The 23,210-nt window shown below is 56.4% G+C and overlaps 2 protein-coding genes across 9 annotated transcripts in view; one reads left to right on the top strand and one right to left on the bottom strand.

The window, feature by feature from the left end:
* Plk5 (polo like kinase 5) overlaps positions 1 to 5,842 on the bottom strand; it is a 7,988-nt gene extending 2,146 nt beyond the window's left edge. Inside the window, exons 1-12 of the mRNA XM_021175065.1 lie at positions 5,640 to 5,842; positions 4,209 to 4,316; positions 3,932 to 4,048; positions 3,370 to 3,499; positions 2,836 to 2,923; positions 2,660 to 2,755; positions 1,812 to 2,010; positions 1,599 to 1,725; positions 1,403 to 1,479; positions 972 to 1,044; positions 677 to 754; positions 320 to 476 (exon numbers count right to left, since the gene is read on the bottom strand). Of these exons, the coding sequence (XP_021030724.1) occupies positions 320 to 476; positions 677 to 754; positions 972 to 1,044; positions 1,403 to 1,479; positions 1,599 to 1,725; positions 1,812 to 2,010; positions 2,660 to 2,755; positions 2,836 to 2,923; positions 3,370 to 3,499; positions 3,932 to 4,048; positions 4,209 to 4,316; positions 5,640 to 5,744 (1,355 nt within the window). The 5' untranslated portion in view covers positions 5,745 to 5,842. The remainder of the gene's footprint in view (positions 1 to 319; positions 477 to 676; positions 755 to 971; positions 1,045 to 1,402; positions 1,480 to 1,598; positions 1,726 to 1,811; positions 2,011 to 2,659; positions 2,756 to 2,835; positions 2,924 to 3,369; positions 3,500 to 3,931; positions 4,049 to 4,208; positions 4,317 to 5,639) is intronic.
* Positions 5,843 to 13,040: 7,198 nt separating this feature from the next.
* Adamtsl5 (ADAMTS like 5) lies at positions 13,041 to 22,098 on the top strand. Of its 8 annotated transcripts, none has more exons than XM_029482264.1 (13): positions 13,041 to 13,126; positions 14,546 to 14,614; positions 16,073 to 16,306; positions 16,406 to 16,497; positions 16,716 to 16,776; positions 16,878 to 16,986; positions 18,090 to 18,217; positions 18,770 to 18,881; positions 19,397 to 19,483; positions 19,568 to 19,731; positions 19,852 to 20,050; positions 20,126 to 20,197; positions 20,323 to 22,098. In XM_029482264.1, exons 2-13 carry the CDS (start codon positions 14,588 to 14,590, stop codon positions 20,622 to 20,624), a joined length of 1,587 nt encoding a protein of 528 aa, XP_029338124.1. In that variant the 5' UTR covers positions 13,041 to 13,126; positions 14,546 to 14,587; the 3' UTR covers positions 20,625 to 22,098. The 8 variants fall into 8 exon arrangements, with proteins under 8 accessions (XP_029338124.1, XP_029338126.1, XP_029338123.1 ...); XM_029482266.1 differs by having other exon boundaries at positions 13,112 to 13,126; positions 16,120 to 16,306; XM_029482263.1 differs by lacking the exon at positions 13,041 to 13,126 and adding an exon at positions 13,480 to 13,579.
* Positions 22,099 to 23,210: the final 1,112 nt, after the last annotated feature.

Genomic DNA, 23,210 nt, shown 5'->3' with positions numbered 1-23,210 from the left:
AGGAAGGAAGGAAGGAAGGAAGGAAAGAAAGAAAGAAAGAAAGAAAGAAAGAAAGAAAGAAAGAAAGAAAGAAAGAAAGAAAGAAAGAAAGGAACCTAGCCTGTTGGTGGTGGCCAAGCCTTTAATCTCAGCACTTCGGAGGCAGGACGATCCCTTTGAGTTTGGGGCTAGCCAGGGCTACATGAAGAAATTATCTTGAAAAAGAAAACATTTGTTTTCCTGTGTCCTCCGCCTGGCAGACTCCTCGTATGTAGCTGAGGAATTAATCAAGAGACGGGGTAAAGCCTGGGTCTCTGGGGAGGGGAGCCCCACTAATTACCCGCCTTGGGGGTGCAGGGCCATGTGGGAGCCATCCCGAAACAGCACCCCACTGCCCCCATCCGACAGCTGGTAGCCGAAGCCATACTTGAGGGAGTAATCCACCCACTTAGGAGCCCAGAGAACAGGCCGCTGCTCCCCTGGGGGTTCCTGTCCAGCTGTGCATAAGGAGAAAGAGAAAAGATGAGCCAGGGTGTAGTGCTGTGTCTGTGTCTGTGTCTGTGCTGTGGCTGTGGCTGTGTCTATGGGCTGTGTCTGGGCTAGGTTGGGCTGGGTTTGGCTGGGCTGGGTCTGGAGTAAGCCTGGTTTAGGGCCCCTCCTGGCTGCCTCAGTCTTGCACTTTGGGGTGACTTCCTACCCATAGGTCCTGCGTCCAAGCAGAGGAACAGTTTTCTGGTTGCCACTTCCAGCTGCAGGGCCAAGCTCCCCTTTGGGCCTATTGAGACAGAGTCACACAGGTACCCAGACAGCCCTGGCAAGGGGTGCCCTCCCGTTAGCCTGGTTTCCTGCACTTGCATCCACGAATCATATTAAACCCTGATTTCACAGGCACCACATTCTACAGGTAGAGAAACTGAGGCCACAGACAGGACACAGGCAAGGCCCAGTCACAGACATCTGACACTGGCCAGGGATGAGGCTCTGCTGCTCACCCGCCAGGCCAGTCCGCGGGGTCCCAAGGGTGAGGAGGTGGATTCGGCCCTCGGTGCAGAGAGGATCCCTTTCCTTATGGGAGAGGGGTTTAGAGAGCAGAGGTGAGGCCCAGCTTCCACCCCAGGGAGCCCCGGGACCCACCCCTCTTTACACTAAGAACAGGTTTTCTCTTTGGACAAAACCTGCCAGCTACAGAAAGACACACAGCAGGGACCCCATAAATGCAGGGCTGGGAACAGGAGGGACAGAAGCTGGAACAGGCCTGTCTAGAATCCACAGTGAGGGGCTGGGTCTGTGACTCGGGGACAGCAGGGTCTATGGTATGGGGTCCCTTAAATGGGATGGATGAACGCTTCAGTCCGAGTTTGCAGGGAAGCCTATGCCGCAGAGGCCTTTCAGAGTTCTCCAGACTGTTCACTGAATTACTTGCCTCGTTGCTGGCCTCCATGTGGTCTGGTTCTGTGCCCTCTTCTTCAGGGCCTGAGGCCTCTTTTGAGGTAAAGGGACCTGAGGGAGGCACAGGTCTGGGGGACACCAATGCCAACATCTCCTGCCCACCCCCTCCCCTATCCTCTTGTCATGGCCATGGAGAAGCGACCACAGACAAGCCAGGGACAGCTACTCACAAGGTGGCCGGCACTGGGTTAGCAGGAGCTGGCCCACCTTCCGGAACAACCTGCCCAGCGGTGGGGGAAAGGCAAACACAGGCGGGCTGTGGCAGGAATGTGGAGGCAGCCGCTCCGGGGTGAAGCCCTGTGGAGTTGGTGGGCTCAGGGTCAGCCCTGGATCTGGGTGAGCCCTAGGTCCCCAGGGGCCCACCCTGGGGAACCTATCCTTACCTGACTGAAGAAGTCATCTTGCAGTAAGTGGTCCAGGCTGGGCCGCTCGGCGGGGTCCGGTGCCAGGAGCCGTGCAATGAGGCTGCGGGCGCTGGGTGACAGGTGAGTAGGCTCGAGGTAGTGGCCGTCACGGATGTTTTGGTACATCTCTGACAAGGGTGCCGCGGCGAAGGGTGGCGTGCCTGTCAGCACCGTGTACCTGGGGCCAGGTTGGCCAAGGTAAGAATGAGGCAGGAACTCCTGGGTGTTCAGGGAACGTGCACAGTTTTCTTTATACACCTGGCCAAACGCAGCCTACCCTGCACCCCAGTTCCCCATCTCAGATGTACCCCACCCACCTGCACCCCACTTTCCCCTGCACACACCTCTTTAAAATGTTTTTGAGGCTTGAACGCCTAATCCATGTACCCTCACTGCCCAGCGCTGGGATGATGATGGGCACTGGCCCGCCCCTCCCATTGGTTCTGCAGATGGCATCCAGGGCTCTCATGCATGCCAGCCCAGTGCCTGACCAACCAACCTCCTTCCCCACTTTAACTCACTTGGCACCAAGGTAGGAGCCCAGACCAAGACCTGGACCCATAGCTGGATGCAGTGGTGGCATCTTTAATCTCAGCCCAGGGGAGGCAGAGGCAGGCAGATCTCTGTGAATTCAAGGCTAGCCTGGTCTACTTAGCGAGTTCCAGCTCTAGTTAATATGCACCTGATCTCAGTGTGTGCACATCTGTCCATGTTTGCTCTTCCTGCCCGTATCTAGTTTCACCTGGACAGCCTGTCCTGCCACCCGTCCATGCCCACCCCACACCTGCCACCTTCCCCAAGTCTGGGTCCCCCGGACTGTCACTTACATGATGCACCCCAAAGCCCAGATGTCAGATTTGCACGAGTGTCCATTTCGGGACACCACTTCAGGTGCCTGGAAGTTTGGAGTCCCGCAGAGCACCCTTGGGAGGGAATCATGGGAGAATCAGGAAGGCCAGGGCTGCCTGGACCCACTCAGGACCACCCAGAGCCTCTCAATCACCTGTGGCAGCGACCAGCAGGCCCCACACGGGCAGCCAGCCCCAGGTCACCTATCTTAACCTCCATGTTCTTGTTAAGGAAGAAATTACCTGCAGATGAAGAGGAACACAGCATGAGCCCCGCACCATTCTCCCAGCCCCTCACCGTCCTCCCATCCCCCTCACCATCCTCCCACCCCCTCACCATCCTTCCATCCCCCTCACCATCCTCCCAGCCCCTCACCATCCTCGCACCCCCCTCACCATCCTCCCACCCCCCTCACCATCCTTCCATCCCCCTCACCATCCTCCCAGCTCCTCACCATTCTTCTATCCCCTCACCATCCTTCCATCCCCCTCACTGTCCTCCCAGCCCCTCACTATTCTTCTATCCCCTCACCATCCTCACAGCTCCTCACTATTCTTCTATCCCCTCACCATCCTCACAGCCCCTCACTGTCCTCCCAGCCCCTCACCATTCTTCTATCCCCCTCACCCTCCTCCCAGCCCCCTCACCATCCTCCCAGTCCCTCTGAAAGTCCCTTCCTTATGCTTACTGGGTTTCAGGTCTCTGTGCACGATGCGTTGTTGGTGCAGGTAGCGCAGGCCACTGACCAGGCCCCGAAGGTAATAGCGCACTTCAGGCTCTGTCAGAGTCCGCCGCACTTTCAGCACATGAGCCAAGGACTGTAGAGGGACCTGGTACTTGTTAGATGGGTTTTGGATCTGGGTGGGAGAGCAGGGCTGAGGGTGTGTAGGCCCAGGTGGGTGCACAGGGTCATATGTGGGAACAGGGGACACTATTGGCTGGACAGAGGAATCCAAGTGAACATGGCATGGGCACAAGCAGACACATAGTCACAGGGAGGCAGAGGCACAGGTGGGACAGAGAAGAGGCCTCCTGCCTGGCTCTCAGTGACCTGACCCCGCCCTATCCCAGACACCCCTTCAAGCAACAGGGAGTGCTGGACACTGCTCCACACTGCCTGGCTTAGCAGACCCAGTGCCAACATACCAAGCCCCGCCCATCCAACTAAGCCCCACCCAGTCCTCAAGCCCCGTCCGTCCCGTTACCCCAAGCCCCATCCCTTTGACCAGGCCCCTTCCCAATCCGGCCACCTGGCGGCTACAGTACTCCAGCACCATGTACACGTGATCGCGGTCAGCAAAGTGTGCGTGGAAGGCCACGATGTTGCGGTGGCGCAGGCGGCTATGCAGGGCGATCTCACGCTCCACCTGTGTCCCCATGAAGGATCCTCAGCTGCAGAGCAGGAGACAGGCCCTAGGCCTGGCTCGCTCGCAGAGAGGGAAGCAGGGCAACTGTCTGCTGGGGGTAACGGTGTGTGTGTGTGTGTGTGTGTGTGTGTGTGTGTGTGTGTGTGTGTGTGTGTCTCACCTTCCCGCGCAGGCGCAGCCGCCCCGCTCCGCCCCTCGGCACCACCTTAAGAGCGAACACGGCGCTGGTGGACATGTCCGTGAGCTTGTAGCAGCGGCTGAAGGCGCCCTGAGGAGGACAATAGGCAAGGTGTAGACAGCGGAGCACACCTGGAGACACTGGCTATAAACACACTCAGCCAAGAGGAGACACTGCAGCGATCGCACCCCAACACCCCACACCCTAGCTGCACACCAAAGAGAAGAGACCCACAGACTTTGCCAGAGCAGGACTTTGTACTCTCCTATACAGGACAGTGAGGGACTTATGACACCCAGAAACACAAACCCCACACACATAACATCCACCCAACACCCAACAGAGCATCCACACAGAACCCAGATACACAGCGCCCATATAGACCACTTACATACACCTACAAACACAGCACCGCATACCGTATCCACATACAGTATCCAGGCACAGAACCCCACACACAACACCCAGACACACCCCCAAGCACACCCCTCGTGGTACTTCCACACGCCTACAAACACTCCTGACTTGGCATCCACACACAGCTCTCATATACAGAAGGCTCCCACACAACCCAGCCAGACACCTGCCCACAGCGCTTACACACACAACTACACACACAACACCTAGACCGACAACATTTAGACACCCAACACACACACACACACACACACACACACACACACCATACATCCATAGAAAACATCTGGACACACAGCATACAGCCTCTAAATACCCAGACACACAAAACCCAGAAACAAACTCATGACAACACCGATCCAGCACAGACACACAAAACAATACCCAGATGCACAGCTTCACCTAGACACTCAGCAGCCAGACAGGATGTAACGTTTAACAGGGGAATGCCTTCAAACAACACCCAGCCACACAGCACAGCAACCAGGTGCACCGGATACACAACACCCAGACACCTGAACACAACGCACAACACCCCCTGAGCCCAAGCCGCGCACTCTTCCACTAAGGGAGCAATCCCCATCCGCAGCCAGGCAGGGGAGCCTGGTGCAGAGCGCGGATCCCACGCGTAGCTCAGCACCCACAGCCCCGCGGGCCCACCATGGAGATGACAGCCCGCCACTGCGTGCGGAGCGCCAGCTGTGCACCCAGAGGATGCTCAGCGCCCGCGCTAACGCGGGAAACCCACATACCCCGCACACGCTCCACACAGCCCTCAGAGCACCAAGTGCGGTTCCCGCCTCGCCATCCACCATGCAGCCCGGACCCCAAACTCCGGGGACCCAAGACTCCAGCCATGGCGCGCGGGGTCCCGTCCTACCCGAGACCCCCGCCCCCTCAACTCTCTCCGTTCCCGCGCTTTGAACTCGCGCGCGCGTGTGTTTGTGTACGTGTATGTGTGTGAGTGTGTGTGTGTACGGGCGCGGGAACTCCCACCTTGCCGATCAGCTTCCCGCGGCGGTACACGCGGCCCGAGCCTGGGTCGCGCAGGAAGGTGGCCACAAGCTGGCGGCTCCGCCGCTGCCGGGACCGGGGCTCCATCTGCGCAGGTTGGGCCTGAGTGCGCAGCGCGCGCGGGGACTGCGCAAGCCAGTGCTGCCTGCAGCGCTGCCGATCTGAGCCCGGGAGCAGCGGGAGCGGGTCTTATTGGAGAGTGGGGGCAGGGCGGGGCGGGGCGGGGCTCGGACGCCGGAGGGGNCCCGCCTGCACCCGAAGCCGAGTGGCAGGTGCTCTGGAACCAACCGGCAGCCAGATACCTGGCTTAGTTCAGCCGCGCTCCCAGACCTGCACCTCTTGGGACTTGTTAACAGCGCTTGGTTCACCCATCCGGGAAACTGAGGTCCAGAGAACTCTCTGCTGGTTTCTTTGCAGAGGTGCCCGCCCCAGGATTCTCTCGGGGGTACACGGGAGGCAGGTGACCAGAGGACCAAGCGCATCTGGCTGGGTGCTCCCTACGGGAGCGACCTGTGGGGCTTCATCAACTTGGGCACTGGGAAGGCTCAGCGGGATTCAGAGAGGGCCGCCTGGGGACATCTGAGGACATGTAGACCAAAGAATCAGGGCTGGGAGGCTATGGACACAAAAGAGTCACCACCGTGGCATGGGACACCACGGAAAACATTGCAACCAGGATGAGGGGCAGATGTGGGCATGTGTACGACGCTAGCTCTGATGGCCTACGGGGCACTGACCCTTAAAGTGGAAATGGACGTTTGGGTGTGGCTGATAGAAGAGAGCAAGGAGCCAGGGACTTCAGAATCTCAGGCTACCTCTTCGCCGGAGCCCACCCTTCCCCTCCCCCGCCCCCACCCCGTGCTGAATGCAGCATTTCTGCACCTCAAGAATCTGGGGCCCCCCGCCTGCATGTGCCAGGTGGGAGTCCCCTCACTCCCAAAGCCAGGCAGGCACAGGGCAGGGTGTGAGCCCCACCATCTGCCTCTAGTATTAATCCGGAACGTTACATAACACAGTAAATGCGGAGGGATTAGCCTCACTCCGTGTGGCTGGATTCAGGCTATGGAATTTTCCAGAGCCAGAATTTGGAATCTGGCCTGGCCCGTGCCACCGAGGGGAACAAGAAGCACCCCTTGAGTGCTCCCAAGTCTTAGTGGTCCCCAGGAAGCCCTGAGGGTGAGCTGAGTGTACCATGGGGAATGAGGCTGGTTCAATTTACTGGTGTCTCCTTTGGAGCTGGGGTGACAGTCCCCAGTTGTTCAGAGGCCAGGCTGCAGCCAGGGAGCCCAGGACCCCTGCTAAAGGGAAGCCGGTCAGGGTGGGGGTGGGGAGGGGGGTGACAGGAAGTGGAAACAGAGCCATTCCCATGGCTGGCACTAAACTCCTCCATAGCAGATCTATCTGGCAGAACACCTACTATGTTTGCTAAATAACATTGGGATGGTCAAGTGCCTACTTCGTGCCAATCTCTGAAGGATTCTTTGTGCCCCCAAGATAGCCCCAGCCCAGCCTCTATAAAAGGATGTGTTTGAGAAGTTTAAAGAGCCCATGTCTTTAATCCCAGCACTGGGGAGGCAGAGGCAGGCGAATTTCTGAGTTCGAGGCCAGCCTGGTCTACAGTGTCAGTTCCAGGACAGCCAGGGCTACACAGAGAAACCCTGTCTCAAAAAACCAAAAATAAATAAATAAATAAATAAAATGAGTTGGTTCCAGGTTCAAGCACACTGAGAAAGAAGAAACCTTAGGGGGCCCTGAGACACCTGAAGAGTAAAGCTCCTGCCTCTGACCCCGGCAACCTGAGCTCTATTCCTGGGACCCACCCTGAAAGAAGAGAACCGACTCCCACCCAAATGTGTCCTATCCTCTGCTGCGCACAGGAGCGTTGGTGTGTATGTGCTGGCGGTGACACACAGAAATGAGGACAACTTTTCAAAGCCTGAGACTCTTTCAAGGCCTTTTCTGGAACCTGGTCTCTAGGTTAGGGGCCATTCATGCCCCAAGTGGCAGACCAAGTCTCTGGGGTTCCTGCAAGCTCAGGGTCTCCCAGCATGGCTCTAAGATGGGGTGGACCCCGAATATCTGGCAGCTGCATTGTGGTCCCCTGGCTTCCTGCCCCAGTGAAGAGCAGAGACAGGCACTTGGGTGGGTGGCTGAGTCCACAGAATAACAGGAACTTCCTGGGACAGAAGAGACATAGTGTCTGGCCTGGAGCCCTGCAGCATGCACATCAGCTGATGGCTCTCTCTCTCTCTCTCTCTCTCTCTCTCTCTCTCTCTCTCTCGCCTGGCTGATCCTGGGGCTTCTGGCTGAGACTGCACTAAGGAGCAAAATAAATGGCCTTCTGTCAGCCTGTGCCCTGCTGAGGAGGGACATTCCACTCCCCAGCCTTGGGTACACAGCGGGTTCACTCTGTGCTAACTGAGACCCCTGTCTCAAAAACTCAAAGGAGAAAAGGAAGGAAGTGCGGGGAAATGGACATGGACACAGAGATGTCCACAGCAGCCAGCAGGTAGAGATATCTGTGCCTACAAACAGATGATGGACACACGGTGAGGTCTACCCACATACTGGAATATCATGCAGCCATGAACAGGAACGAGATTTTTGACACCCACATCATTGAAGGCCCTTAAGGCTTAGTGAGAGACCTAGATGCAAAAGGCCACACAGTTTGGAACTCCATGAGAGGCCAGTCCAGAGACAGGAAGTGGGTTGTGGGTGCTGGAAGTTGGGAGCGTGTGAGAGTTCATATCGAATGGCAGTGGAGCTTCAGGATGGAGATAAATGGCAGAGACAACTGCGCAAGTGTGTGGGTGAGCTTCAAGTTGCTGAGCCACACACCAAAAAGTAAGAAATGCTCACATACCACAGGCTGGCCTTGAACTCCTAAACCTCCTGTCTCCGCCTCTGGATAGCAGGCATGTGCCGTCACACCTGGCAAACACTGGCTGGCTTTGTGTTAGTCACAGTCACTGAGACCCCATGGCCCCCATGGTCTTAGGCATGACCTTCACCCTGACTGCTCACCCCCGACACCCCAAACTGCTGTGCCCCCATGCTCAGCTCTTCCATCTTCCGTCTCTGCTCTCCCGCTGACCTGAGATAACTCTTAAGACTCAGCAGATTTCTCTGGAGAAGCCTTGGGAAGCATTGCTCAAAATACCTGCCGCAGGTGGAGGGGTGACTGCCTGGCTGCTGAGACTCTCCAGAGGCCCCGAGACTCTCGGGCTTGTGTATGGATCCTTACGAGGTGGCCGAGGCCTCCCAGACACATGATTCCTATCTGGGCTCCACATGACTGCACCCGTGAGCTCTCAGCCACTCACAAAATGTCCCCAGAGACTTGGAATCCCAGGCACGAGGAGGTAGGAGGGAAGTGACCGCCTGAACACTTCAGACACCCCAGGATCTGGAAATTGTGACCCAGCATGAGTGTGTGAGGGAGGAACCCCCCAGTGTGCTGACTGCCCAGGAAAGTGGGTGACAGGAACCACTCACATCCTCCCTATCTCTGCTCTGAGCCTCTCAGATGCAGAGCCAAAAAGGAAGGGCTCTGGGCCGAGCCTATCTGCAGGATCAGGCAGAAGTTGGTTGGCCCTCAGTGGGTCTGGCCACTGTCACCCAAACCCAAATGGGGGCCCTGAGAACTGGGCAGGATTCACAGCCAGAAAGGAGCCAGGGAACGTGTCACCCTGAGCACGGACTCACTGGCCAGGGCCTCTACCCAGGACGTAAGCTGAGTCCATCTCAGGACAGCCAGGAAGCTCGAAGTTTTCCACGCTGTGGCACCCTCCAGGCTTGGGTGGAGTGAGGCTCCTGTGTCCCTCACACACCCGTCTTTCCCCTTCCCTCTCTCTTCCTGCAACTTCCCATGCCCACAGCAAGCCTATCCCACCCCAGGACCTCAGTACACAGAGCTTCGTCTCCAGAACACTCTAGAACAGCCAGTATCCACTGGATGGATGGATGGATGGATGATGGACACACAGTGTGACCCACCCACACGCTAGAATATCATGCAGCCACAAACAAGGGTGAGGCTCTGTGACACATGTTACAGCTGGAGGATCAAGGACATAATTCCTAGCCAGGTGGTGGTGACACTGAGGAGGTGGAGTCAGAAGTCACCCTTACATTATGATCTTATTGAGTCCTTGTTTGCCCCCAGAGTGGGTTCTCTCTGCTGGGTCAGGTTTGCTAGGTCCTTGTGCTATTCCCTGAGTCGCCCATGTTCCTGCTGATAGAGCTGATGTCCTCAGGGGACCTATGTCCTCAGTGCCACTGCCCAGAAGGTGGGACTCCTGCAGCAAGGCCCCTCCCCTGCAGCCCAAGCCCCTCCCCTTATCTTCTTCCGGAGGGATCTGGCATCGACCTTTGAACGGGGACATTGTTCAGGGACATTGTTCGACCGCTGAGCAGGGTGTTGTGTGGCCATTGGAACTGGCCAGGTTTCTGCAGGAGCGATCCATTTTTTGTCTGCGTGGGTCTTTTTGCTAATGGCAGTGTCAGCAGACGTGGGGGTTGGGGAGAGTGGAGAGTGATCCAGGCATGGTGACACATACCTGTCATCTCAAAGCTCAGTAGATAGAATCAGGACGATTCAGGGTTTAGGGTGAGGGTCTCAAATCCAGCTTGGGCTACTTGAGACCTTGCCTCAAAAAAAAAAATGCATGGGAGCTGGGTGGGCAGTGGTGGTGCAGGCCTTTAATCCCAGCACTCCGGAGGCAGAGGCAGGAGGATCTCTGTGAGTTTGAGGCCAGTCTGGTCTACAGAGCTAGATTCAGGACAGCCAGGGCTATACAGAGAAACCCTTTCTTAAATAAAATTAAAGTGAGATGGGATACACAGCTGTAACTCCAGCACTGGGTAGGGAGATAGGAGAGAATCCCAGGCTCCCACACGCCAGTGAGAGAGAGCCCCCATTTGAAAAGACACAGGGGAGAGCGACTGGCGATGACACCTAATGTCCACTTCTGGCCTCCACATACATGTGCACACAACAGGGATACACACACACACACACACACACACACACACACACACACACACACACACAAAAGCAACCCAAACCCAATGTTGCCAAAGTAAAGAGCAATGGAGCAATCTTGCTCGGTGTGAGAACTCCAGCCTCAGACCCGCCCTTCTTTCTCCTTGATCTTCTGCAGTTTGGGACTGACAATGCAGCAGGTCCCAGAAGCGCAGGGTCAGCCACCAGGAATATCCAAACCGAACCAAAACCTTTTCTCCATTCGTGCGCTCCCAAGGGGAAAGACACGAGCCCAGAGCCTCCCAATACCTATGCACAGGTTGACCACGACATTATGGGTTCGATTCTGCCCCAACCCCGGTGCCATGGGGCAGATGGGAGCCCCAGAGAAATTAGAGTCTGGATAGCAGTTACCGGACCCCAGTGTCCTTGGGAGGCAGAAGGGAACATGTTGGGGATCAGGTGGCCTCAGGGATTTCAGGAGAGTTCCAAGGGCTGCACAGGGCACCACGAGGTTCTCCTGTGAACAGGCCTGACAGCCTCCGGTCCCCACTTTGGCGACCCTCACTCTGGAGTTCAGGCTGGCCTGGAACTCAGCCTGTAGCTAGTGATGACTTTGAACTTCTGATCTTCCTGCCTCCACCCTCCCCCATTCCGGAGTGTCAGGTGTGTATAACCTCTGTGCTGGGAATGACACCCAGGCTCTGTCCGTGCTTGATGATGCTTGTGCCAAAGTCAAACATCCTATGCAGCTGGGGATAACCTCCAACTCCGATCCTCCTACCTCTGCTTATCCAGTGCTGGGATGACAAGTGTGTATGGCTACACCCACTTGTTAAATGTTTAAGTACCTAAGTCAAGCTGTTGACCATTTGGTTTGTAAGCCCTGGCCTTACAGATAGCTGAGAGCCCCACTAAGCCCTGTCCCCTGCCCCAATCCTGTCCTGGCAGAGGCGAATGGGTCCTAGAAGGTGCTCTGGAGGGTGGGGACCCGGCTGGAAGTGGGTGTGGATCAGAGCTGTCCCCAGCAGGCTGCACTGTCCTGAGCAAACTTAGGGGAGCTCTGGAGCCCTGGTGAACCCTCTGCTGGACTGAGTCAGAACTGCAGGGAGGTGCCCCACAGTGCCTGCTGTGTGCACACCCTGCAGAGCATACCACCTCTGTATAAGCTCCTGTATGACACAGTGCCCGCTCTATGGCCTCCTTGTAGGCCTCAGCTTTTGACGGGTGCCAACTTCATTGCAATAGTCTGCTGTAGGGACAGTGGGGAAAGAGCCATGTCCACTGGACACACTCTCTTCAGGGCGTACTACTGTAGGCAGTGGCTGCACAGCAAAGTGCCTACTGTATACTATCCCTGCAAGGGAGAGGGCCTATACACCTATTGTATATACTGTGAGCTATATGCTTGCTCTGCCAGACACAGTGTTTCCTGCACACATGTATCATGAAGGACGAGGGCACCTAATGTATACTCCCCTTCAGTGCCTACTATGTGCACTCCCTGAATAGTATATCTGTTGCATATTTTCTTCTGTAAATCCGTGTCTGCTGTATACCCTCCATGCAGAGTGCATACACTGTATACCAGAACAGAGTGCATGTCTACTGTATACCAGAACAGAACACCTGCTGCATGGGCCTCTCTCTCCCCAACATGGTCCTTATCTTTGCTTTGCTGAGGTTCCTTCCTTTCACAGCAGGACTTCAGGATTGTCTCTCATTCTCCTGCTGACCCTGGCTAGGCCACCCTTGCCTCTGGCCCCTTTAGTGGTTACATGTTCTGTAGGGGTTCTAACAGCCCATGCCTGGCCTTAGCATCTTTTCTTCAACAGGATGATGTCTGTCAGAAATTGGAGTCATGGCCCAGCATGGCCACCTCCCCACACTGGGCTTGACTGCTGGGCCGTAGCTGTGTGCACACAGTGACTTGCATAATAATGTCACCGAGTGGTCACACTCAAAGATGTTTCCAGCGGCTGTCCAGTGCTGAGCCCTGTCCAGAGGACCTCCCTGAGGCAGGTGTATACAGCAGACACTGTCTCCTGCGTGGAGTAAATACTGCAGGCAGTCTGCTTTTCAGGGAGTGCATACAGCAGGCACTGTGCCCTGTGAGGAAAGCAGGCCAGAGGTCAGCCAGGTGGGCTTCCTAGAGGAGGCGAGTTCAGCGCCCAGGAACAGTATGGTCCACACAAAACTGATCATCGCAGTGCGGCGTCCTTCCGCCCGGCTGCCGGGGGGCGCCACGAAGACGATGGGGTCAGGGTGTCCACAAGAGGCTGGCAGAGTGCCGGGTTTGGGGAAACTGAGGCGGAGGGCTTGTGGCCAAAACCAGTGGAGAGAAGCAGCACTGGCGTCCAGGCCTAGAGGGCGGGACCGGGTGGAGCATTGGTGACGGCAGCGCCTGGGAATGTGCGGCAGGGAGGGTCCCTCCGCCCCCAGCGGGCGTGCGGGGCCTCGTGAGGGGATGCCGGAGACTCGGGTGAGGAGTTGGGGGGGGGATGCGAACCAAGGCAGGGAGGTCTAACTAGACCTTGATGATGAGGACCAGGGTGGAGAGGTCTAATTGGGGGTAACAGGGACGGGGTGGGAAGTCCCGGTTGCAGGGATGATGAAGACCTGGGTTGGGGTCCCAGGGATTGTTGGGACAGAGCTAGGAGCCTGGCCTGAGCGGGTGATGGGGGCGAGGAGAGGAAATCTGGCTGTGGGGTGCTACGGAGCAGGACGGGGTACTGAGGGTGGGAGGGCGCCCTGGCATGGACTATCCCACCCCAAGCCCCAGCGCTAGGCACATTCCCTGGCCCTGAGCGCGGCGCCCGGAATAGCAGTCCAGTCACCCCCGCGCACCGCCCCGCAGCTGCACTTCCCAAGGTCACTGGCACCCAGGATATCAGGACCAACGCTGGGCCGCTGAGCTGCAGCTGAGGCGCAGTAGGTCAGTCAGTCCCCTGCCGCAGGTCCGGGCCCAACGCGTGCGCCCTCTCCTGCCGCACGAGGGCGCCCTTGGCCTGCGCCCTCGGTGACCCCAGCCTGGGCGCGCCTAGGAGGCCCGGGTGGGAGGGATCGACCGAGTTCGCAGTCCCGCACTTTGGGGCCCCGCCGCTTCCGCCAGTCCCCGGGGCGTCCCGGGGAAGCTTGGACGCATTGCCTTGGGCTCTGAGCAGATGGTAAGTCCCTCTTCCCATCCTGCCACTATTCCACCCGGTGTGGCGGCAGGGATGAAATTGGTTTCTTTCCCTGCTCCGAGCGAAAGCCGCAATTCCCCTAGGATGGTGGGTGAGTTTGGGGGGTCGCACTTCCTACGGGATGGGACTGAAACTCAGGAGACCGACATCCCAGTGACTGGTGCACCAATCGGGAGAGGGATGCAGTGCTAGATGCGGTGCTCGGGAGAGGGCATTGACAGACATGGGAAGGAACCCCCCTCACGAAGGGGGTTATGAGGTGGCCCTTCCCCACCCTCCTTCTTCCTTCCTTCCCGGGACAGCCCAGTCTCTGGGCCCGCAGAAGGAAGGGTCCAGCGAGTGTCTTGAAGCAGTTCCCGGTGGGTTTCCAATTTACAGCCATCTCGGTCCCAAGGTGTCCTAAAGGGCATCAGATTGGCTGACAACCGGAGAGACCCTGGTTCCAGCTGGGCCAGGGCACTTTGGTCCTCCTTACCCCCTTTTCAGGTACCTGGACCCTGTGGGCTGCAGATCTTTGAGAGCCCGTGTGCCCTTCAGAGAGCCTGGCCCGGGCCCAGAAGGGACTCACTTCATCTTGGTTCCCTTCCCTCCTGGCTGGTCTTGCCAGGCTGGGATCACGAGGAGGAGGGTGTCGGCTGAGAATGACTTCATCCGATCTCTACAGTTGGGGAAACTGAGGCCTCCACTCAGCCCCAACCTGCTCCTCTTGTCCGCAGATCCTCTAGGCACCGCAGCCCACACCCCTGGCAGATGAGACCATGACCCACATGTTGGCAGGAGGCCAGGTCAGCCGACCCCCTGCCTGCCACGGGGGTGGGGTTGGGGGTGGGGAGGAGGTCCCTTAGGCTATGGGTACCTGGGAGCACAGCGGTCCCCAGAGGCTGGGGTGCAGCTGGGAGGGGGACATCCATTCTACCCCAAGTTTCTGGATGAGCCTCCATTAGTTATCCCTCTACAGGCTCTCAGAGACTCAGGGATGGGGTTCCGCGGGTTTTCACTGCACAGATGGGGAAACTGAAGCCTGGAGAAATGGAATGGTTGGTTTCTGGCCACCCAGAAAGGTAGATGAAAGGGGTGACTAAACTTGCAGCCACCTAAACACTGTCCTTAAAGGATTCCTTGTGCATTATAAAAGAACACACTGTCTATAGGAAGAGCTGATTAAGGTGGGTGTGTGGCAGTACAGGACTGGCAACTTTGTCCTGGGAGGCTGAGGGAGGAGGATTTTTCAGAGTTTGAGCCTAGCCTGAGCTACAGATCAAGACTCCCATCTCAAAAGGAAAGCGGAAGCCTGTCCTAGAGCAAACGCACAGTGCCCACTGTCCAGAAGCTAGTAGGGGAGGCAGGAAGGTCACGAGTTCAAGGTTATCCTTAGCTACTCAGGAAATTTAAGACCAGCCTGGGCTACAAGACCCTATCTAAAAAAAAAAAATTAAAAAAGAAAAAAAGAAATAACACAGGCACGTGTGCAAATCTTTAATCCTAGCATCTGGGAGGCAGAGGCAGGTGGGTCTCTGTGAGTTGGCGACCAGCCTGGGCCACATAGGGAGTTTTGGGACAGCCTGGGTTACATAGCGAGAAAGTGTCTCAAATAAACACAGGAGGAGGTGGAGAGATGCTCAGTGTTCAAGATCTTACCTTGCTCTTTAAGAGAACCCACAATTGGTTCCAAGCACCCATGCCAAGTTGGGAGCTGTAGCTCAGCTCAGCGAAGGAAGTCAATGCTGCCGGCATCTTCCAGCGCTGCACTGTGTGCATGTGCGTGCACATGTGTGTGTGTATGCATGCATGCATGTACACATGTATGTATATGTATGCTGTTTTCAAGACACAGTTTCTTTTTTTTTCTTTTTTTTTTTTTTTGGTTTTTCGAGACAGGGTTTCTCTGTATAGCCCTGGCTGTCCTGGAACTCACTTTGTAGACCAGGCTGGCCTCAAACTCAGATCTGCCTGTCTCCCAAGTGCTGGATTAAAGGAGCGTGCCCTTCTACAAATAACATTAATTTTAAAACCAAATAACTTAATCCCAGCACTTGGGAGGCAGAGGCAGGCGGATTTCTGAGTTCGAGGCCAGCCTGGTCTACAAAGTGAGTTCCAGGACAGCCAGGGCTATACAGAGAAACCCTGTCTCGAAAAACAAACAAACAAACAAAAACAAACAAACAAACAAAAAACCAAATAACAACACATACAGTTCCTAGTTCCCCACCCTGTGTCTGACCTGAGCCTATAATGCCCTCAAGGCTTTCTGGAGATGGGGCGAGGCTGCTGCTACCTCAATTGTTTTTAGAGACAAGAGGACCCAGAGAGGTTTGGCTACTGTCGAACAGCCAGCCAGGGCTGAGATGGCAGTTCACCCTGACCCTGCTCTTCACCGCCTCTTGGGAACCCTGTGCTCCCTCAGACCCCGCCTCTTCCCGCTTCTTCCGTTCTTGCTGTGGACTCTCCTGAGCTGTGATTTGAGGGGTGCTGCCCAGGTAAGGGGGTGAAGGATCCCAGAAAGCTCACAGGGATGTGGGTGAGATAGGGGACTCCAACTCTCCTCCTGGTTGACCCTACTCTCTGCCATCAAGTAGGGTCCCGGAGAGTGGACGCCCTGGGGGTCTTGGAGCAGGTGTTCCAGCTCGTGTGGTCGGGGCGTCTCAGTGCGCAGACGCCACTGCGTCCGGTAACCCGGGAATCCCTCCCCTCCCTTCCCCTCCGCCGCACTTCAGGCCGCGCCCTCTGCCTGCCTACACATGCTCTGTGCCCTTTAATCTTAAGGAGCCAGCTGGAATGCGGGTGGGGCTGGTGGGGGCGGAGGGTAGCTTGGAGGGTGATGGAAAGGGGTCCCTGAGAGGCTCTGTGGGGGTTCCTGCTACACTCAGACCACCCTGGTGTTTGCAGACTTCCCGGAGAGGAACTTTGCTGGGGCGACAGCCATGAATACCGGGTGTGCCAGCTGCCGGTAGGCCCTCGCATCTGCCCTGAATCCCTCTTACTTGGTTCTGCCCACCTCAAATACCCCTTGTTGGTTTGCCCGGTTTATCCACCTATATCTTCGCCCAGGACTGCCCTCCAGGGACCACACCATTCCGAGACCTGCAGTGTTCTCTTTACAATGGCCACCCTGTCCTGGACACCCAGAAAACCTACCAGTGGGTGCCCTTCCACGGGGGTGAGTAGCCTGATCTACTAGGGTTAAAAGGAAAAAGAGAATCTTGTGAGGAGTTAAGAAATACTCTGAGAGGCGGGCATTGGAATGGGGTTTTAAAGTATATGTAGGAGTTGGTGAAGGAAGGACAAGGTCCCTTTTGCACAGGGTCAAACTCCAGCCTGAGGATTGACATAGAGTTTTATCCAGAGGCCAACAGTTTTCAAACTGATCCCACTAACAGGAAATGTTGTTGCACGGAGCTGAAAATAGCAGCTTATATAACTGGGTGCCCCGGGCAGCACGCCTCCAGATTGAAGGGAGACAGGCAGCTTCAGCCGCCAGCGTGGTGAAGACAGATAAGACCAGACTAGAACACAGAACATTCCATCAGCTCTGGGCCTCCTTTCTTTTTGCACCATCCCACCTGCTCAGAGTTCCACTAGGTTGGCCTTGTCCCCAGCAGGGTCTGCCAGCCAGCCTGCTGCTAAGTGGTTCAGATAACAGCTGTGCACCTGCGGGTTTCATCTGACAGGCAGGGGAAACTGAGGTACACTGCAGGCCAGTGGTACACTCAGGCTCTGGGTCGAGTTAATTTGGGCCTGAATGGGGGGCGGAGTCTGGAGGGAGAAGGGTGGGGCCAGGGAGGGGAGGGGCCTGGATGGAGGAGAATGAGGTTGTGGCCTGAGAGGGGAAGGCCTAGAGAGAAGATGATATAGAGGTATGACTTGGAAGAGATAGAGAAATGGAGCGAGGAGGAAAGTAAGAGGAAGACTCAGGGTGTAGGAAAATGTATGGGCTGGTGTGGTGGCTTACGCCTTTATTACCAGTACCGGAGAGGCAAGAGGCATGTGGCCAGCTCAGTCTGCATAGTTCTTGGACAGTCTATCCGTTCTCGGACTCTTTTCAAAAAAAGAAAGAAAGCAAACAAGCACACGGCCTGGAGAAAGAAGGGTGGAGGTGGGCCACGAAGAGGGCAGAGCCCAGAGGAAAAAAGCGAGAAGTGGGGCCTGGGAAGTGTTGGCGGCGCCTGTAGGGGTTTAGGCTGAGCCTGAGCTGCAATGAGCTGGGTGTAGAGACTGGCGATGGGCTGGAAGCCCCAGACTTACCACCCCTCCCGCCCTCAGCGCCCAATGTGTGTGACCTCAACTGCCTAGCTGAAGGCCACGCCTTCTACCACAGCTTTGGCCGCGTGCTGGATGGCACCCCCTGTACCCCGGGGACTCAGGGTCTCTGCGTGGCAGGCCGCTGTCTGGTGAGGACCCATTGACCCTGCCCTATCACGCCCATTTCCCTGCAGACTCCGCCTTAACTTATGGCCCCACTCCAAACTGTCTCAGGGCAACTACATCGGTTTTCCCACACACACCCCTAAAACCTACATTACACCCACCCACCGTTCAGGTTCAGACCCCAAACCTCACTGGGGCTTCTCTCTGGCTCCTCCTTCAGGGCCCCGCCCATATAGCTCCAGGCTCCACCCACCCTTCCAGTCACAAGCTATTCGTGGCTTCTCTCACTGTCTTTTCGCCAGGCACAGCACACCAATTTTTCCAGTCTTTGCACACCCTATAGACCCTTCCTCCTTTCAAATCCCGCCTTAATATTCAGGCTCTGCCTACCACCAGGCCACGCCCACCAAAAAAGCCTTGTCTCTAGAATCTGCTCCAGTGCCTTGTTCTCACTAGGTCCCGCCCACGTAATTCCTCCAGTCCCACCCACCTATCAAACCTTGTTCCTTAGCCCTGCCCCTCCCACAGCCCCGCCCTCTCATGCCCCGCTGGTTCTGACCCAATGTCCCCCACAGAGCGCAGGCTGTGACGGGATACTGGGTTCCGGCACCCTCGAGGACCGCTGCGGCCTCTGTGGTGGCGCTAACGACTCTTGCCTGTTCGTGCAGCGCGTGTTCCGCGACGCCGGTGACTGCCCCATTCTGACTCACCATCAGCGCTTGAGAAACACAGTGGAGAGGGGTGTCCCTTTAACAAGTTTGGCTCCTGGGAGCCAAGGCTCTTGTTGATTGGGCTTCCCCTGATTGGCCTCTGACAGAGCGTCCCACCCTCCCTCGAATAGATGCGCTTTTAACCCCTTCCCTGCCTCCCCTCAGTATCATCTCATTTATCCGCAGCTATCGGTCCCTGAGCACACTATCGCACCCAAGGTGTACCTCGCCGCTGCGAGCCCCAGAGCATCCCTCCCCTGCGCACCCCAGAGCGTCCCTCGCCTGTGTACCCCAGAGCATCCCTCCCCTGCGCATCCCAGAGCGTCCCTCGCCTGTGTACCCCAGAGTATCCCTGCTCTGTGTACTCCAGAGCATACTTCCCCTGTGTACCCCAGTGCGTCCCAGTTCATCCCACCACAACGCACCCCTGCACACACCAGCTCATCCCAGAAAATCCTGCCGCGCTACACCGCAACCCTCCGCCTGCCTCAGGTGCCTTCGCCGGCTACTGGAACGTGACTTTGATCCCCGAGGGCGCCAGGCACATCCGCGTAGCACAGCGCAGCCACAACCACCTGGGTACCTCGGGGCCCCTGGGGAAACTGAGATTTGGGCTTGGGAACAGGCGGTTTTCGTGAGCACAGGCTGACTGATTCTTTGCAGCGCTGGTTACCCGCGGCGGGCACTACGTGCTCAACGGTGATGGGGTGCTCAGCCCGCCTGGCACCTACGAGGCTGCGGGCACCCGAGTGGTTTACACCCGCAGTGCGGGCCCGGAGGAGACTCTACAGGCGACCGGCCCCACCTCCCAGGAACTGTTGTTACAGGTGGGCCGATGTGGACAGTTTGGGGCGGGGCACAGGCGAGACACTGAGGTCGATTAGCTGGGGAAGCACGGTGCTGAGGGGAGGTTGGGTCACCAGCTCTCGTGCACCCTTCTGCTCCAGGTGCTGCTGAGGGAGCCCAACCCAGGAGTGCACTTCGAGTTCTGGCTGCCCCGGGAGCGCTATGGCCCCTTCCAGGCTCAGGTGCAGGCCCTGGGCTGGCCCCTGCGACAGCCTCAGCCTCGGGAGGTGGAGCCACAGCCTGCAGAGACTCCTGTAGTCCCCGAGGCCATTCCTGCCCGTGTTGCATCCCTGCCACCAGGTGAAGCAGGGACAACGGTGCGGGCGGTGGAGGTACCAGGCAAGGCCCGTCTCACACACGCCCCCCTCCCCGTAGACCCCTGCGGGCCATGCCCCGACAGCCGTGGTCGCGCACACCGGCTTCTTCACTACTGTGGCAGCGACTTTGGTGAGACTCTTGACCCCTTCCACTGACCCAAGTGACCCTGGATAGTTGCTTGATCCTCACCCTTGATCTCAGCTGACCCAAAGGCCCTGAGGGCCCATGTGACCCTCTGTGTCCCTGTCGTACAGTGTTCCAGGCCCGTGTGCTGGGCCGCCACCGCCAGGCCCAGGAGACCCGCTACGAAGTGCGGGTCTTGCTCATCTACAAAAGCCGCACGCCTCTGCGTACTCGAGAGTATGTATGGGCACCAGGCCACTGTCCGTGCCCACCACTGGCCCCACACCGAGAATACCTGTTGGCTGCCAGGCGACTCGTCAGCCCTGATGGCACGCAGGATCGGCTACTGCTGCCTCACGCTGGCTATGCTCGACTCTGGAGTCCTGCGGAGGACAGCAGAGTTCGGCTGGCTGCCCGGCGCTGTCCAGTCTAAACCCCTGGAGGTTGGCTCCTCAGCAGGGCTCCTGTTCTGGCGTCCCATGACTCAGGAAAATCTCCCATCTGGAAGCTCATATATTTTAACCAGGGTCTCCCTGACTGGCCTGTAACTCTGTGTAGACCAGGCTAACCTTGAAGTTATGGTGATCCACCTGCCTCTGTCTCTGCAGTGAATGCTGGGATTAAAGGTGCATTCCATATCTGAGAACTTTAAGGAGCTTCAAGATACTGGGCTACTTTTCCTCGAAACAACTTCTGTTCGTTTCTTTTCAAGTTACTCTTTAATTTTTACAAGAACGTGGAAAAAGAACAAATCCCTCGCCCTTCACTTCCTGAGCTATAGGACACCCTAGAAGAGTGGCAGGCACTGTGCACAGACACACTCCCATTCCCATCTTTTCCTAATCTGCCGGGACACCCAGTACAGACCAGCACAGGAAGTGCGAGAGGTTTGGGCACACACAGGAACCGATGTGCCTCCTCCTCAGTCCTCTAGGCTATGGGTTCATTTCCGCTGTATAACATGGGTGTCTGTCCTACAGTCGCTCAGCAAATCATCCCCAGTGGGGTGTCCCTTAAGGCTATCCCTTCTGAGTCCTGAATCTGTCACGTGGTCTAACCAGTTGCCCCACCCTTCTGCCTCAGTTCTCACATCTGCTAGCTGTCTGTGAACCACTTAGCTCTCCAATGACAATTTACTGAGCACCGAGTGTATGTGAAAGACCCAGCGAGTCCTGGGGAGATGCCGTGCTGTGCCGGGATAAGCAGGGGTCACTCTGTCTAACGGGCTTTCGAAGGTAGTCTTTTACGGCACTCCTCCCAAACTCCACACAATGTAGGTCCGTTCTACAGGGATTTGTGGATTCCTTGCGCCCCCTGGTGGCTGGCCATGGATTCCCAGTTTGGGAGATGGTCTACAAGGGGCCAGGGGCAGCAGGCTTCGGGAAACTTACACAACTACAATGGCTGGCCAATGTGACACGAGAGACCAGAACAGAGTCATTCCTGACATGGTCCCTGTGCTGAGCCTGATGCACCCAGCAGGAGTAGTAGCAGAAACATGGCAGAAAGGCACACGATGCTGGTCGCACTATGGTGAGGCTGTTGGGCTCCCCCAAGCCTGGAGCTGTCCCATGAGGCCCCGACATGTTAAGATTCAATCTGAAGGGGAAATAAAAAACCACGAGAAGACAGCTGCTGCCCCAGGCCTGTGATCCCAGCACTTGGGAGCAGAGCCCGTTTCAAAATAAAAGGCCTGAGGCTCTGGCTGCACTGCAGAGTGTTATGTTAACTCGAAGGCCTGGCATCAGATTCCCAGAACCCTGTGTAAAAGGCCGAATGAAAGATCTCTGGGGCTCACAGCCAGCGTAGCCAAATCCATGATTTCCTAATTCAGCAAGAGAGCCTGTCTCAAAAAACAAGATGGAAGCCAGGTGGTGGGTGGCACAGAACTTTAATCCCAGCATGAGAGAGGCAGAGGCAGGCAGATATCTGTACGTTCGAAGCCAGCCTGGTCTACAGAGTGAGTTATAGGACAGCCAGGGCCATAAAGAGAAACCTTGTCTTAAAACAAACAAACAGGCCTGGCAAGATGGCTCAGCGGGTAAGAGCACTGACTGCTTTTCCAAAAGTACTGAGTTCAAATCCTAGCAACCACATGGTGGCTCACAACCACTGATAATGAGATATGAAGCCCTCTTCTGGTGTGTCTGAAGGCAGCAATAAATCTTTAAGAAAAGACAAACAAGCTGGGCAGTGGTGGCACAGAGGCAGGAGGATTTCTGAGTTTGAGGCCAGCCTGGTCTAGAGTGAGTTCCAGGAAAGCCGGGACTATACAGAGAAACCCTGTCTCAAAAAACTAAAAAAAAAGAGCCAGGTGGTGGTGGCGCACGCCTTTAATCCCAGCACTCAAGAGGCAGAGGCAGGCAGATTTCCGAGTTCGAGGCCAGCCTGGTCTACAAAGTGAGTTCCAGGACAGCCAGGGCTATACAGAGAAACCCTGTCTCGAGGAAGAAAGAAAGAAAGAAAGAAAGAAAGAAAGAAAGAAAGAAAGAAAGAAAGAAAGAAAGAAAGAAAGAAAGAAAGAAAGAAAGAGAGAAAGAAAGAGAGAGAGAGAGAGAAAGAAAAAGCAATCAATAAGAAAATTAAGATGGAAAGCCATTAAGGCCTCTCGTAGCCCAGGCTGGCCCCTAACTCATTATGTAGCTGAGGATGACCTTGGAGACCAGATCCTATCCTTACGAACAGCAGGCTTATCTGTGATCTAAGAGCTAGACCAGTGTGAAGAGCTGAGCATTTGGTTTAGGCCTTGACAGGGGTCTTCCATGAATTCACAGACTCCCCACCAGATGACCTGAAGGGAGGAGCTATTGTCAGTTTCCTTTGGAGCCCCTCCCACCCAGGACTTCCCTCCACCCCGACTCAGAGCAAGCCCATCCCCCCCCCCCCATGGCCCTGGTCACACTTGTCAGACCACATTTTCAAAGCAGCTGTTACAAACCCTGTCTCCAGTACCCAAGGGGACCATCACCTGGGCCAGGGTGGGAGTCATATACGGTCCTCCAAAAGCCAAGGCCAAAGC

Source organism: Mus caroli, chromosome 10 (genome assembly GCF_900094665.2).
Source record: "Mus caroli chromosome 10, CAROLI_EIJ_v1.1, whole genome shotgun sequence".
Taxonomy (NCBI): domain Eukaryota; kingdom Metazoa; phylum Chordata; class Mammalia; order Rodentia; family Muridae; genus Mus; species Mus caroli.
The sequence above is the reverse complement of the archived record's forward strand: the minus strand, read 5'-3'. Positions and strand labels throughout refer to the sequence as shown.